Source organism: Toxotes jaculatrix, chromosome 9 (assembly GCF_017976425.1).
Source record: "Toxotes jaculatrix isolate fToxJac2 chromosome 9, fToxJac2.pri, whole genome shotgun sequence".
Classification (NCBI taxonomy): Eukaryota; Metazoa; Chordata; class Actinopteri; family Toxotidae; genus Toxotes; species Toxotes jaculatrix.
The window spans coordinates 3,602,125-3,621,063 of record NC_054402.1 but is presented as its reverse complement, the minus strand read 5'-3'; the positions used below and the strand labels follow the sequence as shown (position 1 = coordinate 3,621,063).

General features: G+C 40.8%; 1 protein-coding gene across 2 annotated transcripts in view; it reads left to right on the top strand.

The window, feature by feature from the left end:
* plch1 (phospholipase C, eta 1) overlaps nt 1-18,939 on the top strand; it is a 45,301-nt gene that overhangs the window by 21,601 nt on the left and 4,761 nt on the right. For both annotated transcript variants that reach the window (XM_041046359.1, XM_041046358.1), the window contains exons 6-20: nt 975-1,068; nt 2,696-2,899; nt 3,337-3,457; nt 6,572-6,743; nt 9,123-9,230; nt 11,039-11,194; nt 11,960-12,022; nt 13,758-13,852; nt 15,551-15,648; nt 15,749-15,928; nt 16,838-16,945; nt 17,272-17,396; nt 17,580-17,664; nt 18,235-18,381; nt 18,805-18,884. In XM_041046359.1, the coding sequence (XP_040902293.1) occupies nt 975-1,068; nt 2,696-2,899; nt 3,337-3,457; nt 6,572-6,743; nt 9,123-9,230; nt 11,039-11,194; nt 11,960-12,022; nt 13,758-13,852; nt 15,551-15,648; nt 15,749-15,928; nt 16,838-16,945; nt 17,272-17,396; nt 17,580-17,664; nt 18,235-18,381; nt 18,805-18,884 (1,836 nt within the window). The remainder of the gene's footprint in view (nt 1-974; nt 1,069-2,695; nt 2,900-3,336; nt 3,458-6,571; nt 6,744-9,122; nt 9,231-11,038; nt 11,195-11,959; nt 12,023-13,757; nt 13,853-15,550; nt 15,649-15,748; nt 15,929-16,837; nt 16,946-17,271; nt 17,397-17,579; nt 17,665-18,234; nt 18,382-18,804; nt 18,885-18,939) is intronic.

Genomic DNA, 18,939 nt, shown 5'->3' with positions numbered 1-18,939 from the left:
AATCCTCCATGTCTATTTGAGTCCTCCTCAAACAGACACTTAAATTATCCACCTGTGGTCTGCTTCTGTGCTCTGTGCTGGAGCGTGCAGTCAACTGTCAACAAAAACACTGCGAAATAAATTTGCAAAATAATAAACAATTAAAACTATTGATTTTACCTGGTTCATGTGATCTTTGCTCCTGAACCTCAGCGCACAGCGGCTCCACATCAGGACTGTAAACTGTCTTTTGTTGGTTTTATCCATCGTTCACCTGCCGCGGGTCGAAGAGCTCAGTAAACTTTGCCGCCGGGTGTCGCACATCGGTGGTCGTGACGCATATTTTGAGCGACAAAAAAAAAAAAAGAAAGAAAAAAAAAAAGTTTTATTCTAATGTTACATGATCACCATAATTTTCAAATTTAGAATAACATTTAAAAAACGAACGAACTAAAATAAAAAATACATTTAAATTAAATAAATACTTATTTATTTGTAGAGGGATGAAGGAGCCACATGAGGCTCTGGAGCCCCGGGTTAACGACTCCTGCCCTAAAAGAAGCTCTGTGTGCAGCATTTTAAATTTCACACACACACACACACACACACACAGTGTTCACATGTTATGTCACCTTGACTCATGTTCGTTCTGTGTGACTGTCTACATAAAAAAGGTGATGGCTGAGGAGAGAGGGGCGTGTGCATGTGGAGGGGGTTACATTAGTGGTTGCAATGAATGAATTTTGAGTTAGTGAAAGTATGATTTTACTTAGTATTTAATGTCATGTGATTTGACTTTGTATTTATATTAATGTACTTGTTGTGTTGTGTTGACCTTCCCAGGGACTGCAGATAGAAATTAGTTGTTAGCTAAATCTGTAACAGTGCTTCTCCTTGCATGGGATTAATGTTTTTGTACATGGTCCCTGATATAAATGAATGAATGCAATAAACTAAACTATATGTTTGTTTTGTTCACCTTTTTTTCTCTGCAGATGGCAAATGTGACTGCAGAGTATGCTGCAGAAATCATTGACAAGTTTGAGGTGTCAGACGAGAATAAACAAAGAGGTGTTATGGGGATTGAAGGTAACTTCACCATTTTCTCTCACTGCTTTATTTTCATCTTGGGCTCAGTCATCCTCCAAAATTCAAATAATTTTCACAATCAGATTTTCAGACTTCTATTGTCAAAAATGACCATATAAAACTAGAGAAATCAGAAAGAACGTTGGCAAGTGTTCATCTCTGAGTGTCATTTTAAGCAATGCCTGAAGGGCATGTGACTGAAGGGTGAGCTTAAGGGAGAAGAAGGGCTGAGGAGTGAGGATTGAAGAGGGGCTGGGGGGAGGTGGGGAGGTTAGCTGGAGTGAGAAAATGAAGGCTTACACTCTACGTGTCTGACTGATCAGACCAGTATGCCTGATGCCCTCCCTGCAGGCCAGAGATGTGTGTGTTTAAACATGCATTGTCCACAGATGTGACAGAAATGTACAAACAGATTCACATTAACATCTTCTTACACTGTGACGAGCTGTTACCTATTTCGTCTTTTTATATGTCTCTGTGACTGTATATAGTATCCAGTGTAGCTCACATGAGCATTCATGTCACACTGTGTACTGTTTAAATCTGGATTTAGCCATGATGGCACTGTGACGAGATTGCATGTCCAGACTGATCATGGACGTTCCATAGCAAAAATCTGTCCTATATTTGCATCACATTTTTCCATTTTTCCCCCACAGTCAGCTTTTCCACATCAACTGTCTGCTTCTTTTCCTTCGCTTGCTTTCTCGCTTCTTTCCGATTTCTCCTGCTCTTGGTATTCCTGTCTCATTTTTATTCCTCCTCTCTGGATGAAAGGATGCTTTCTTCCCTGACACTCCTCTTCATGCAGTACCGCTAACTTAGAAAAGAAAAAAAAGTTAACTCTGGTTTGAAACCACAGCCCCGTGGTTTGAATGAACTCGTCTGTCATCCTTCGGTATTTCCCGGGGCTCAACCTGCTGATGAAAAGATATTGTACATGTCACTGTTAGAAGCTATTAGAAGATGCGTGATATAATCTGGTAGCTGGTAGTTTGAAATAGAAAAGTTTTTTGTGCCACCTTCATTTCAGGATGTTCAAAAAAAACAGGCAACATAGATTGCTGTAAATTTCATGCTGGAGGGAGGCAGGATCAGTGCATGACAAGCCATTTTTAAAGTACTTCGCTTCGTTCCACCAGGACCTCTAAAACTGTCTTCAAGATCTGTATATGTCCATTACAGCCATCCTAGCAACTCTGTGAGGCTGCACTAAGGCACGGTGGTGCTTTTCTCTAAATGCTAACATCAGCATGGTGCTAGATAAAGAGTCCGGAGATCATTAAAGTCATTACAGTTCATCTTGTGGACACCATGAATGTGTGCACCAAATTTCATGGCGAGCCATCCAGACATATAGTACAGTGTTGGAGACATTTTGATGTCAAACATATCAACCTCATAGTGGCACTAGATGAAAAGTCATGGGGGCACCAAGGTCAGTGGGATTCATCTTCTGGGAATACTGAATGTCTGTACAAAATTTCATGTATATCCATCCGATAGTTGTTGAGATTTATTTGACTGACGTTGCCATTCACAGAGACATGCCACTGATACGTGAAGCTAAGCTGAATTCTGCAATTCACTGATTCCTATTGTAATGTAAATGTGTATTTATCTTCAGGTTTTACGAGTCTCATGCGCAGTCCGACGTGTGACGTTTTCAACCCTTTGCACCATGAGGTGAATCAGGACATGGAGCAGCCACTCTGTAACTACTTCATCGCCTCCTCTCATAACACATACCTGACTGGAGACCAGCTTCTCTCCCACTCCAAGACTGACATGTACGCCTGGGTGCTGCAGTCTGGCTGCCGCTGCGTAGAGGGTAAGCATGTGTTTACTTTAAAACACCGCTCAAGACTAATCCGACTGTGCCTTTGAGGACATTTTGACGCCTCACAGTCGGAAAAGCGCAGGTGTACAGAATAAAATCAATGATGGCTGAATTCCATTTAGCTGCTCCAGTTTGTTTATGCAGGCTTACTGTCACACTGTCATGTCCTAACACCTGGGATTTTCTTACTATGGTAAGTCAATATGTCTGCTAGGAAAATGGCTTCATGTGATTGGACAAGGTGGCTTTCATGATAATAGCAACACAAGACTTTTCACCATGTATCAAATGGTGACAAGAGCTGTGACATGAAGTCCAAATGAAATGTTCTGTCATTCCGATATCTAAAAATGAAAGTGAGAAGAGGAAGAAAGAATCATTCATGCATCATTTCTTCTGTTTTGTTTTTTTTTTTTCTCTCCCTGCAGTGGACTGTTGGGATGGTCCTGACGGAGAGCCAATGGTCCAACATGGCTACACTCTGACCTCCAAGATACCGTTCAAGTCTGTCATAGAGACCATCAATAAATATGCCTTCATAAATAACCAGTGAGTCAAAGCTCCCTATGGTACAGAATGTGCGTTTGTGTGTGTGTGTATGTGTGTTATTGCACATGATTGTTTGTGACATTTTGTGGAAACTAGACACTTCCATTATCCCATATTGTTGTGGGGGAAAAATTGTCTTGAATGCCAAATAGAAATGTCATTTTACATATTCTTCTCTTCAGCTTTCCCACATCTATAAATCGGACTGAAACATCACTTCTGGTTGAAATTCTGTCGAGTAAATAATATTCTTTTCTTCAGGACAAACAGCACAACATTCCTCCATGTACACACACACATGCACACAGGCAGAGATTGTATTATTGATTGTATATTGTCCTCTGCTGTTTAATTGCGATGCTTTCTGCTCCACTATGGGTTGACATAAGCTGTAATAGCACCAACCCACACACACACACACACACATGAAAGGCTGTTCCACCCTAATTTAAAAAGCTGCTACTGTAATTTTCCTTATAAAACAAGTCTCAAACTATCATTTCTCACACTGTTATAATGAAATGCCTATGAGTTTGATGGAAGGTTTCCCCACTAGGTTTAACAAGAAAGCTGCAACATTTATAAAGACAGGTTTGTGTTTTTTTTTTTTTCAGAGAACACTGTGATTCCTGGCAGTAATTAGCACCTATTACTGAGCCATCTGCTTAGCAGTGTTTCCCCTGGCTCCCCGAGGAGCCTCTGTTTGTCTCTGCTGGGTCCAACAATACCCAAACAAAGTGGTGAAAGATGCAGATTCCTGCTGCCACATTGGCTCACTTTAACATCTATTGCAGCTACATATTATAGCAGCGGCTTTATTTTAAAATCATTTATTTTATTCAAAGGTGCAGACGGTATTGGTGTGAATTCAATTATGTTATCAGACAGAAGTATAACTACATTTGGCTGTAGATTTTTAGAACTTTCATTATCATCAAATTAAGATTGAATTCCACTCTTATTTTCTAGATGTCACTTTAACTTCTATGGTAATTCTTTCTTTCTTTCTTTCTTTTTTTTTTTTTTTTTTAGCTGTTATTGGCATTAAAGGGATATTTCAACACTTTTGGAAATGCACTTACTGGCTTTCTCTCTGAGAGTCAGATGAGAAGATCACATATCTGTTTATAAATTATGCAGCTGCAGCCAGCAGCTGGTTAGCTTTGCTTGAAACACGCAGAGCCACAAATTGCTGTTTTCATATTTTATATTTTGTAAGGATTAAATAAACCAGATATATGTGTTAATTAGTGAGCTTTAGTTTCCTCAGGGCAGAACCAGTATAGCTGTTTCTTTCTCTTCTTTCCTGTCCACAGACATGAGAACTATGAATCTTATATAAGGTCCTTGGCAAGAAGGTGAAGAAAGATATTTCCAAAACTGTAAACTTATTCCTTTAACTTCTGCCATTGCGAATTAAAGCAGTTTGACAAATATGCAGCAAAGGAAACAAATTACAATTTCTGTCCACCTTTTACTTTGGATATACTGAACCTGGAATTTGTGTATTTTGAAACTCATTATGCACGTAAAGCATGTCTCAACAAATTTTGCAGGCACGGAGACTTCAGCGATGAGTCACAGATCAAGCAGAGTAACATTCAATAAATCACGGAAGGAACATAAAGACAAAAGACACAGTAGGAGAGACATAACAGCTAAACCTGCTTAAGTTTTGGATGGAAAATTCACATGAAAACCCTTTTACTGTAATGGCAGCCTGCTATGTCTTAAATTAACTTCATTTTTTTTAATCTCTTTTTTAATTTTGACTTTATCTATGCTTCAGATCAGACCTGAAACAACTAGTCGATAGATTAACTGACTAACAGATAATCAGTGATTATTTTAACTGTTAATTAACTATCAAAGTAATTTCTCAAGCAAAAATGTCAAATATTTCCTTGTTTCATTTTATTTATTGTGTGAATGTTCTGCTTTTCTTTGTCGTACGTGATCGTCAGCTGAGTATCTTTGAATTTTGAAGATTTGGTCGGACAACATGATGTTGCCTTGTTGGCGTTTTATAATAATAGTTTTTCACTATTTTCCAGCATTTTATAGGCCAAACAATTAATCAATAAATATGGAAGACACTTGGCAGACTAATGAATAATGAAAATAAATGCTGAAATATTGTCCTAGATTAGTTTAGTCTGCAGAGTTGTGTTTCTTTAGATGGTTTAAATTAAAAAACATATGTTCAGTGTACTTTCCCAAAAGAAAACATTCACACTTGCTAATGAGGAAATGCCTGCATACTCTCACAAACTCAGATCTTAGTAATTAGTCATCTGTAATAATGCTGAGAGCAAGAACAGATTCATAGACTGGATGTCCTGTGCTTTATCTTTCTATCTCTTCTCTCTCTCTCTGCTGTTCTCACCTTTTACATTCAGTTGATATTTTATCATCAGTGCCACCTGTTAATATGATTAATGGCCCTTGGGTTGTATTGAAATGGAGTGAGTCTCTTCTCTCTCCAATATGAAACACACACACACACACACACACATTACACAGCTCGTTGAGCCGCCTCACTGTTTCACCTGAGAGGAGCTCCAGGATGTCACTGTCTGTGTCGAAATGAAATGACTCTGGATGCTTCTCTCTGTGTTGTCTCTTTTTGTCTTTGGCAGAGGACCTGTTTGTGCATTTGAATGTGTGTGCGTGCGTGAGTGTGTGTTTTGGGGATCAGAGGTGGAGGTGAGAGCAGGGCTGTTTCCCCTGAGGGAGAGCTGTCAGTCTGACAAACCTGACATTTGGGCTGTGCTGCTGTGTGGCCACAAGTCATTTCACCTTTTCTAAATGAAAAGACAGACACACACACACACCACACTACACCACACCACACCACACCCACGCACCATGCCACAGAGGTGAAGAGGTGTTTGTGCAGCTGTATTTTTATCATTCATCTCTCTGTTGTGCTGGTTGGAGGTGAGAAACAGAGGAACAGTTTGAAATGTGATTCACGCTCGTGTCAGCAGATCAGTCTCACTTCAGTCCACTGGCTGCATTCAAGACACATTTTGTAAGTGTTGACAGGTTTTATGTAATTTATGGAAACCAGGTAATGAATATATACCTTTTTTTTTTTCTTCTCTTCATCAGGTACCCAGTAATTCTGTCCGTAGAGAACCACTGTAGCATCCAGCAGCAAAAGAAGATTGCTCAGTACCTGCGAGAAATCTTTGGAGACAAACTGGACGTGGGAGATGCTCTGAGCAGAGACTCCAAAACATTACCCAGTCCTCACAGCCTGCGGGGCAAGATACTCATCAAAGTAAGAACAAATCAATGGAGAGAGAGAGACGGGCAGGAGGTGGATTGACAGTGCATGTTTTTAAATGAATAAATACATAAATTGCTAAATTAAAATATGCCCGGTGAGTTGGTGCACTTGTAAATAAAAGCATCTGCATCACACTTCTCCACTTCCCTCCTCTTATGACAATGAGGAAAGATGAGCACTTGCTATCTCATCATATTTTACTTCACGTGCATTGCTGTACTTAGGATGGGGAGTGAGAAAGGCGAGGCAGCTAATTACTGCCCATAAACAGAAGATGAGATAGGGAGGACAAAACTAGGTCATTGTGTTAGTCATAGAAGTGAAAAGAGAGAAGGATAAGATGCTGACACATGATGGCAGAGCGACAGTTATGATTTTTTGGTAACTCACATTCAGATGCACACAAACAATAACCTTCATTACAACACAGCTGGAGCTGTCAAAGGATTCATTTCAAATTGCTCTTAGTCAAAACATTCTGCAATTAAGTGTAATTAAATGATCTACAATGAAATTCTATAAATAATATACACTGTGTTTTAGTACAATGAATCCTATATTCCCCAAATGCCCAGTTAAACTAAGACTGAACTGTATAATTAAAAGTTTACCAAAAAACAGGGTGCAACAACTTGAATAGCTTCAAACATTTAGGCTCAGTATGACATTTTTTTCAGAAACTGATTGTTTATAAGTCATGCTGTTTTTCAGCTTAAAACTGAGGCATCGCACATATTGAGCACCCTGGCACACATTCAAACACATTTTAAGGCTGAAAAGTTGCTCCAAAGATGCTGGATTGTATGGCACACTCTGCTGACTAATATTAGTGCCTTTAATTAGCATGCATTAGCATGGATTAGTAAAGACATAGGAGGAAGCGCAGTAGCTGATGCTGAAATAGTGCTGCAAAAAGTCGTGGGTATCGGTGGATGGTTAGGTGCAATCTTGTGTGAAAACTGTGGTTCACATCTTGTCTCCTGTAACAAAAGCCAGTGTTGGTTTTCTTAAACCAATCACTTCCCCAAGCTTAACTAAGTAGCTTTAGCTGCTTAAACTTAAAGGAATAATTCTACATTTAATCGCTCCCTTTGCTTGACTCATTTTGGAAAGCTCATATGACAAAGAACCTTTGTCATTTAAACACGACATTATCATTATCTCAAAGTATATCATGTCTAGCCTTGTAAGCTTATTTCTTCTTAAAAGGCAGGACAGGTACCCAGTTAGATAATCTGTGAAACATATTGATATGATCATCCTCAAAAGTAATGATCACTCAGAGTGTGACCCCCCCGTCCCCCTTTTTTCTGAAATTAAATATCAGCTTTCACTTTGACAGCCTCAGAACAGGAAGATCCTTATCCACCTGCTCAGGGGGAGTTATTCATACAAAGAAACAGTGTGAGACAGAGAGACAGAGCATCTGGATGAGCAGAAGCCTTCAGCATTTATTGTTCTTTTTTTTTATTAGAACCAGATAAAAGTGACTTTATCTGTAATGTGAAGAAAGCCCTCATTGTTCCTTGGGAAAAGGAGCTCTGGCTTTGTCCCTCCCCCGCCAGATGTCTGAAAAGTGAAAGAGCATTATTGATTTTCTATAAAGCCCTTTACTCCTCTTTTACAGTTTCCCTCCATTACTTTACTCCCCCTCTCTGCCCGTCTTTGAGAGCCTTTCACCTTCTCTCCATCCCCTCAGTGGAGCGAGAGACCAGAGCGTCATAAGATAGCAAAGAAAAGTGGCGTAAGGGTTTATGGCAGTCACAGCCAGAGGGAAGAGGGGGCAGGCTACTTGTGGCAGTTGGCTGAAGCGAGGGTGGTGATGTCAGCCAGTCAAAGACTCAGTGTGCTGCAGAGTCTGCCATTGATTTTTGAGAAGAAGCTTAGAAAATCTCGACTCCCACTCACACCTTCAGAATGGCTCACTAATGGGCTTCCACTCTGCTGAAAGAGCTGCTCAGGGAGCTTCTCGGGGAATCTGCAGCTGATTGTACATTGTGTGTGCGTGCGTGTGTCTTTGCGTGTGCACAAGTGTGTGTTTTGTGCTCTCTTGTGTGCTTATATATGGCAGTAATGGCTTTCCCTCTTCCTGTAAATACTGGTAAAGGAGCCACATAAAGGAACGGGTTACTTTAATGTGTGTCTTTGTCGTTTTTGTGTGCACAGGCTTGTGTGCGGCCAAGTGAATGTCAGAGTGAAACATATTCAATTCCGTTATACTCAAACTGTCTTAGAGGTGCAACCTGTGTGGGCGTTCTTGTGCATAAAAGAGATGAGCGAGGGGTTGTGCTGAATTTGAGACATATGCATGGGTCAAATGTGTGTTTGTCACTCTCCTCCCATCTCTTTGTTTGTCTTTCCTCCTTCCAGGGGAAGCGTCTGCCTGCCTATTTGTCTGCGGACGCAGAGGAGGGGGAAGTATCTGACGATGACAGCGCTGATGAAATTGAGGACGACTTCAAGCTCAAGAGCAGCAATGTAAGAGAGGAATGCAGCTATAAATAATATGTGCACACAAACATGCATGAACTCTCAAATTACCACCTCCACACAGACGGTGCTGCACATTACTTGAGTCTTTCTTCCTTATTTTCAATTAGTTTTCATCATTCTCAGTCCAGTTGTGCCCATCTGTCAGGTACTCTGTGTCTTTATTTTCAAGTAATGCAGTAAGTGAAAATGTTTGGGAGGCTCAGGGGATTTTTCTTTAATTTCAGGCAAATGTCAGTAATTCTGAACATTTTAAAATTTTATGTCCTAATCTAGCATCATAATAAGAAAATGAAGTATATCGGCAGCTTTACCACTCATTCAGGATGAGCTTGTTCATTTAAATCAGTGCAAAACAGCTGTGCTGCTCCTGTCACCCACCTGTCACACAGCCCTTTCCTCCCATTTTTCTACATGCCACTGAAACCATGACAGCATGCACTTAATTGATTTGAATGAACCACTTATCCTGCAGGTAAGTAAAACAATATTTTGATAGATAGAACTTTGTTAATTTTACTATTACAACATATTTTTCTGTACCTTAAATAAAAATGTAAAAGCGGCTGAGCCTTTTTCTCCAGCTGCTGTCTGTCTCTGTCTGGGCAGCTTTCTTTAGCTTTCTGCCAGAAGTTAGATAATGGGATCTTAATGATATTGTTGTGCTCAATTTAATGGCTTCAGTAATTGGGCAGTAACGTTGGTGCTTGTAATGTTTTATTGATCATCGCTGCTGTAATGTTTTCGAATAATCAATGGTCAATGAAGCAGATATAAATATTGAGTCAGTGCAAGTGCAGGAAAGAGTTTGAGCTTGCTGTTTTTTTGTAGATAAGCATTGCAGCAACATGTAAAACATGTCAGAGCGTCTGATTGCCGCTTGCTAAGACAAATCACGTCTGAACTTTTCTTGTGCCATTATTATAGTAATTCTCAATCCTGTTCATTTATTCTGGGATACAGGAGAGCCAGGGTCCTCCTCATCACACTGAAAACAGGAAGACACTCAGTTATTTTCCAGATGGTTTAGTTGTGTAACCGAAAATGGCATCGTTCTTCCACATTTAGCTGGAGGCATGAGACCGCAGATGCCACTTTGGATGATCATTGCCATTTTAAAGGGGTGGTGGCAGGTTTCCACTGATGAGAGGTTTTGTATTAAGCTCATTAAACCAGTATAGTTTCACAGCAGTCGCCACTAACATTGCACTAATAGTGGGCTGTGGAAAAAAGTGACTTATGTAATGGTGTTCACTCTCTCCTACTGAATATGATGTCAGATATTGCAGTGGATTTTTTCCCCCCAGTTTATAGAGAAAAATTTAACATTTCTCAAATTTATCAGCATTTACAAACAAAAGTAAACTTTTAGACATAACTTACTGACAGACTCACATTCAGCAGGGGAGCCGTTAATGCCTTGTCAGACCAGTTCTACACATCCCAACCTATGTCACCTGTAGTAATAGCAGTAGTGGTTTAGACCTGCAGGTGGCGCACCTCTGTATGTCTACATCTGCAGTTACTTTTCTTGTCAGAAGGTGGTGCTGGTTGGACTGGAACTGCAGGTCCGATTGAACTGCTGTGGCTCTGCAGTTGTTTAATAATGGGGTTTCAGGTGCTTTTCATCAGTAACAATGTGTGTCCATGCTCCAAAACGGCACTACTCTCCATCATCTCCTGCCAATAAATAAGTCTTTTTACCTTTACTTAAACAACCTGCTTGTCTTTCTCACTACTTTCTTGGCTGTCTTTCTTCTTCTCTTTTCCACTAACTTTCCTCTTCTTTCACACAGGGCAATGGTCACCACCAGGTGGAGTCTCACATCAGAAAGAAACTGGACTCTCTGTTGAAGGAGTCTCGCATCGGGGACAAGGAAGACACTGACAGCTTCAGCATCCGGGCTCTGCTTCGAGCCACGCACCAGGGCCTTCAGAAAAACCTGCGGCAGGTACATCCCCAAGGCAATGCGTAGATCTGCATCTGGAACAGAGTAATATCTGTCAAAAGATGAAGAGAAGAAAGAGAGGAGTGGGGGCATAAAACTAGGCCATGGTATTAGTCACAGAGGGAGATGGAGAGAATAAAAGAATAGACTAGTTGCTACACCACTGACAGGTCAAACGCAGCCACCGAACAGATGAGGAGGCACAAACAAGCAGAACCTCCTCAGGCCACTCTGAAGGGGCTGTGCTATTTCCACCTGCATGGGTGGTGATTCATGTCAAAACAGACCGAAAGTGACGAGAAACTAAATATCTGCAGTGTTACTTAATATTTAATTTTCCTGCATGCCTCTTGTGCTATTTTTAGAAGCTTCAGTTTCCTGACAGCCATTTTAATGTGGTGGGTGTTGTGCATCGGGGTTTCCTATTCTCTTTATTCTAATCCTGCTTTGTTGGTGATCCCCTTCACCTCATTCTGTCTCTAAGGCTTTTTCTGCTCTGCCTTCCTTACTGTAATTTTCCTTTTTTCAGTTTCTCTCGTTTTCTTATTTCTCACCCACTCTCCTCTTCAGCTGTGCTGTTCTTTATTGGCTGATGTCTGTTGCAGCCCCTCCAGCTACTGAGCTTTAGGGTTTAACTGACTCACTTGGTGCTAATGTGGTTGTTATTAGATTCACACCAAGTGATCCACACACATGAATGTAAACAAATACACACAACCACACACATAGAGAGTCTCTGAATGTCTTCTCTTTTTTTTTTTTTTCTAGAGCTCCAGAGGGGTTCTGAAAAAATCCCAAAGCAGATCCTTCATCACGACACTCAAACAGAAGGTGAGAAGCATCGAAAGACTCAAAGATTGCTCTGCTTTTGCTTGATTCTTGATCTATTTGTGTGGGGTCTCAGATGGCAAAATCAGGTTAGTTCAATTTTAGGTTACATGGTAATGGAATCAGTTCTCTGCTTCATACAACAATATTACAAAACTTTAGAAAGTTCAAGTTCTTCGTTGTTCTACTTCCCTGACACCCTGTTAGGGCTCTGACATATCAAATCAGCCTCCAAGAACCAATGGTATCTTCTGCACTTGACAAAAAAGTGGATGAACATGCGCTTAATGGGTGAATTCACGATCCTCTTGGCTGAACAGCCAGTCAGAATTCATTCATTAGCCCCTACCATTAATTTTACAGTCAGACTAATAGCCACTGAGAGGGTTAACCAGAGCCAGTGGTGCTGGAAACACTGGGAAAAACTACAGGTGAATGTTGGCAACAAAATCCCAGAGAAGCCTGCCAGCTTTTGGCTCAGTGTGTGTTTCCAACGAAGGAAGTTTGCTTTTCAGAGATTCTCCAGGTAAAAGAAAACCTGGAAAAATTATCTGTTTCAGAGCTGGTGTATTAGACTGGCATTATGTTTTGCTAGATGTTTTATTTAAGCATTAGAGTGATGTCAGATTTAAAACACCTATAGGGAGCGAAACAGAAGCCTTCCTTAAAACCACACACGGAAAATGCAAATAAAAAGCACCATTTTGTAGAGCTATCTTCAGCATGTGGTAGGTAGCATAATTAAGACTGCCACACTTATCTTCCAGTTCCACACAGCAGCTCAGTGCAGTGAATGCATGCGTTATGCATATCTGTGCATTGCACCTGCAGATCTAAAGCATATACTGTCTTGATGTAGATCCTCTCTAAGAAATGTGTAGGCCCAAGGAGAAATGCTTATAGTGCAAATGATGTTATGAATTCATGTTTTCTAACTGTCAGATTTCTTTTTTTTTTTTTTTTGAGAAACAGCATCAATTCAATTTATCATTCATTTTAAAGTATAATATTTGTTCGGGCATCAGTGTTGTGTGTGTGCGTGTGGTTGTTTTTGTTGCCGACATTCTCTCCACATTCCCTCAATTCTCAGCCTGGTTATTTTCCACTCTGACTTTATTTCTCTATCCATCTGCTTCTTTTTTTACCTTCCTCTTTCCCTCCTCTGTTTACCCACTCACATCTCCCCTTCATTCTTTTATGCCTCCCTCTTTGCATATTATGCATCCTCCCACGTGTGTGTATATATGCGCGCATGCATGGGTGCATGTAATCTGTTGGCAAGCAGCCTAAACCCTGTAATTACTGCAACCCTCATCCTCTTTGCAACTCCACTTTAGCTCTAATAGAGGTGTTGCTTCTCTCTCAAAAAAAAAAACACACACACACTCACTCACTCGCTATAATTACATGCGCTATACCTAAAACACCCACTGACATGCACAAACACACACACAAACTGCTACTACAATAACAACACTGTGAATCACATATAAGCCTCTATGAAACACATACAATTTGCTAAAGACACACAAACATCAGCCCCTACCCTGTGGAGTTTGTGTGTAGGTGGTAACATGTATGATGTGCAACATGTTAATCACAATTTCAGCTGAAGTGAGGGAAACAGGTTAATACTTCTGCTTGCTTTTCAGCCAGAAAACAAATCCCAGTCATTGTAGTGTAACTTGTGTGTGTGTGTGTGTGTGTATATTCCTGTGTGTGTGTGTTCATTATCCAGAGGCACTCCAAATCCAGGCTGTCATGCCAAAGCGTGGACAAGGAGGAGGATAGTCAGGAGAGGTCTGGGAGGGAGGCTGGAGGACAGTTCAACAGGTAACCTTCGACCTGCTCCACTGCAACACTGATAATCGCTGACAACTATGAGGTTTGATAGTTGCTGACTGCTGGGAGCATGAAACAGTCCAGGGCATCAGCAGTGCCGTGCAACCACTAAAGCTTCTGCAGAAACTTTCCACTGACAGCAAATAGGAGGGAATGCTGATTGATTCCTTCTTCTTTCTTGCCAAATCTATAATCTGCTCTGTTATGACCTCCTGCTCAGATCAGACTACTACTACTACTTTAATAATATTTAATATTAATAACATTTTTAATGTAGCAGGTCATTTCACCCACTTTCTACATACAGTAAGTGCTAAAGACCAAAGACAGGCACAACAAAAGGCATCACATATGGCATTGTCACGCAGCTCTAGTGGCTCATAGCTGGGTTTATCATGTAAAATATGGTAGAAGATGGACATTTTATCCAACCACAGCTGTTTTATATTATTAGACATTTTCTTTTTCTTTTTTCAAGCGTAGCTATAACCAATGTTTAAAAAGAATAAGATCAGTAAAGATGAAGTAAAAATACTCCCTTACAAGTAAAACTGCTGCATTGAAAACTACTCAAGTAAATGTACAGATGGACTGGCAAGAAAATGGACTTGAAAATAGCTTTGAAAATAATGGTTATGCTTAAAAGTGAAAGTGCTCATTATGCAGAATTACCCCATATTATATTTTTACATTAGATTGTTATACTTGATGCATTAAAGCAACATAGTGTGAATTTGTAATTTTGAAAGAAGAAACGACACAATATTCCACTTAAAAAAGAAAAGTTGACTTCATAAGTACTACAACACACCCCTGATCGATTTAACATACTTTCACTTGACATAGCAAGTGAAAGTATGTTAAACTCTAAACTCTAGCTGTTAAACACTAGCTGCCATAAGTAGCTCATGGCAGCTAGTGTTAGCTAATGGTAGCAATCTTTATTGTGTAACTGACATTAAGTTAGTATAAAATTGGAATATAAAAGTACAGTAGCCTAAAGGTACAGAGTAATTGCACTTGTTTAATTTCCACCATTGACAGGTCTGAGTCACTGTTGAAGGGAAAAAAGTTTTATCTGCAGCTCAAGCGTAGACCATTTCTCTTTCACACACATTCTTTGTCCATCTCCGTCGCTTTTTCCCCCCTTTTTCCTTTGTGAGTGAGCATTGAGCAAGAAGTATGGAAATTCAGCTGTGTTTTCCTCCCTCAGTCTCCCTCTGTGTATAAGGCCTTTGTCTCTCTTTGTTATCCCAGTTATTGTTCCTGGTTGCATATTCATATACGCTTGCCCTCGGGATCTGTCGCAATACAGATTCCTGCAAGCGTGCATCTGAGTGGATATGTGACTGGCTGTTTCTGTGCAAGACTGTGTGCGCATGACTGTGTGTGTGTTTAGTTGTGTGTGAGCGTGACTGTGTGTGTGTGTGTCTTGCTGCACTGCATGCGCTCTGGTCCCTATTAAGCTTTTTGCCTTTGATGCTCTTTCCTGTGGTTTGCAAGCTGTCTCTCTGATGGACAATCCTCTCTTGCCTGCTATGTTTTTGTCACTGTAAATACTTAAACGGGTAGATGAGTGTGTGCATGTCTTACTTCACATCTTTTTTACTTTAGGTGTCTCACATGATCTTAATCTCTCTTTTCTCCGCTTTCTTGCAATTGCCTTCTATCTTCTGGCAATCGTTTTAGGGGTGGAAGGAAGAGGAAGACGATGAAACTGAGTAGAGACCTGTCAAACCTGGTGGTGTTCACCAACTCTGTTGCCTCACAGGAGTGCCTGAATGAAGGTGAAACACCAAAGCTCTGACACCTGCACACACAGAAACAGACGCGTTAGAATCTTTGCCTTGAAGAAATTTTCTCATGCCAACCCATGTTTCTCTTCAGGTACTCCAGGTGACGTTCTGTCATTCAGCGAGGCCAGAGCACAGTCTCTGGTCAATCACAGAGCCGAGCAGTTCCTGGCTTTTAACCAGAGGCAGCTGTCGCGGATTTATCCCTCAGCCTATCGTATCGACTCGTCCAATTTCAACCCCCAGTTCTACTGGAACGTGGGCTGTCAGTTGGGTAAGACAGCTGTCTGTCGCTCCGAGCTTTGGACCTGTTTGAAGGTTGTCTGTTAATGAAAACACCAGGTGCCCTCTCTTTAGCCACATGCCTGTCATTACATATTAATTGACACTGCCCACCCCCCCACACACAAAGACTTCATCCTGTAGCCTGCACATGACTTCATTTACATATACCACATCATGAAGTTAGTTAGTGGCCATGAGTGCAGAGGCTAATGTGTATGAGCTTAAAGTTATACACATTAACCTTTTGCACTTCATAGCCACTCAGTTGTACATAGTACAACATGTGCGCTTGCATGTTGCATATGACTGAATGCGTGTGGGTTTACTTGGAGGGTTACATTCAGAACAGGAATTTGTGAGGATTAGAGAGAAATGCATAAATAAATAAAAATAAGATGCGTGATTGAACAAGAGTTAGAGCTAAACATTTTAATCTGTGTGGCAATGAACAGCATCAGGAAATCCAAGATCCAAGGAATCCCTGCCTGTTCCAGCCAACTTTATTTTTGCTCTGTGAAATTCAGAGAGCGACACTGGTCTCTAAATTTCTAAGAAACGACTGTTCCAGGTGCACAAAAATAGAAACTGTTACAGAGGAGAAACGAAATAAAAAAAAGTCTGAACTAGATAATCTTTGAAGCAGTGATTTGTCCTTTTTCGTTTCCATTTTCTTTTTGATTGTTTACTTCCTCACCTGTTTTTTTTTCCTAGTTAAAGCTTCAAGGTTGTATAGACAATAAAAGAATAAATGAACCACAGAGTAAACACCGATCCCTACAGTAACACATCAGTCTCCTCTAATGATTTGTGATTTCTGCAGTGGTGTGTGGCATTCTGAATGAGGTTTAGTGAAAATTAGCAACGAAATAAAAGTTCTTCCTTAATTTCTCTCTTTCAGTCGCTCTTAACTACCAGACAGAGGGCAGGATGATGCAGCTCAACAGAGCAAAGTTCATGCTGAATGGAGGAAGTGGCTACGTTCTCAAGCCCCCTCCCATGTGTAAAGGTACCGCAGCACACATACCGCATCCACAAGCACAAACACAAACACATACAAGCCATGTTCATTTTAACAAGCACTGATTTTCACTTTATGTGTTGTGATTAGATCCATGAAATAATAAGTTATAGGCATTATGTTTCTGTAGGAATGGGGCTGTGTTGAAATACATACGTGATATGTACAAGGGGTTAATCAGTTACAGAAACGAGACTGTAGCTCATTTTCACTCTTGTACATTTTTTATACAAATATATGGAAAGGCCTGGATTTTAGGATTGAATGATGACATAAATCAAAGTTCTTGCTCCGCTGTCTTTCATTCCCTCCAGGCTCCTTCAACCCATTCAGTGATGACCCACTTCCAGCTTACCCCAAGAAGCAGCTCATTCTCAAGATCATTAGTGGACAGCAGTTGCCCAAACCCCCAGACTCCATGCTGGGGGACCGTGGGGAGGTAAAATCACACCAAAACCCATACACTGTCAGCTCAGCTCTCCATCTGTCACCGCCACCTCTTCTTCACTCTCTCTGTCTCACACACATGCAACATTGCACTTGGCTACTCAACGTGTTTTCGGGATAAACATATATAAAAGTAAAATATAATTCATTTTACTTTACCTTTCTTCTCCATCAGATTATCGATCCGTTTGTCGAAGTGGAGATCATCGGTCTTCCAGTTGATTGCTGCAAGGAACAGACACGAGTTGTTGATGACAATGGTTAGACACACACATCCACAGATCTACTTGAACAATTCCACTATATCCAAAAAACGAAAGCAAATACAATCTGATGTCATTTCAGTATAGCTATTGCTAGTAGTGTATCATTCCTATATCATTATATGATTAAAAAACAAAAACAAACAAACAAAAAAAAATACTGAAATAAAACAATGTCATGGCCACAGATGGTGAAGTTACTTTGGGCTGTGGAGCGCTGCCAGGATCAAAAGTCAGACTAACTAATTGGAGGCATAAAGGAAATAGAGCAGAGGGGTCTGCTGGTGTCACCCCTAACATGTCTCCACAGATGAGGGCACTCGGCAGGGGGAAGGGAAAAACCTTCTCTGGGAAAGGTTATTGAACCCTGGGAGCTCAACAGTATTATAAGATTAGTGTGCAGGGCATTGATCCATGAAATACAACATTTGACATATCACCTCTACCAAATCCATCCGTCTTAGTTTTTTGGATATCTTGTCGGACGTACAGTACACATGTGCTTGAATGAGACGTTGATGAGACAGATCCTAATTATAAGGAGCTTGTACGTGTTATTTTCCACAGGTTTTAACCCAGTATGGGAGGAGACTCTGTCCTTTACACTTCACATGGCTGAGGTGGCTTTGGTGCGTTTCCTTGTCTGGGACCATGACCCCATTGGACGGGACTTCATTGGTCAACGGACTGTTGCCTTCAGCAGCCTGATGCCTGGTCTGTGCAGAATTCCTCAGCTTTATCTTGATAAAAAAATACTTTTTGAGTGTGAATGACATGAATCTAAGTGGGGACAGTTTGTCACTGGCAGCTAGGATCAGTTTTAGTTCTTCTATTTAACACTCAGACAGATTCACCAACACACATGCACTTGTACTTAAACACAGCTCCCTCGTGGCTTTGACTATGGGGCACATTATCTTGGGTCTAGTGAACCATAATTTGCTTGAATGGTATAGTCAAAGACCTGTGGCTTGGCATTTTTTTTTGTTGTTGTCCACATCCATCAGAGTTGTCCCTGAACTCCTGATGCCCTCTCCTCAGGCAACCACTGCACAATCACCAGTCTGATGACAGCTGTTATATTTCTTTGACTCACTCTCTCGCTCACATGCTTTCTCCTTTCACATCTAACAACAGGTTACAGACATGTTTACTTGGAGGGGCTGACTGAGGCTTCCATCTTTGTGCACGTGTCAGTGCATGATGTCTATGGGAAGGTAAGTGCTGTGTAGTCCTGGTGATACTGTAGCATTCCCGACCTGTGAGGCTCTT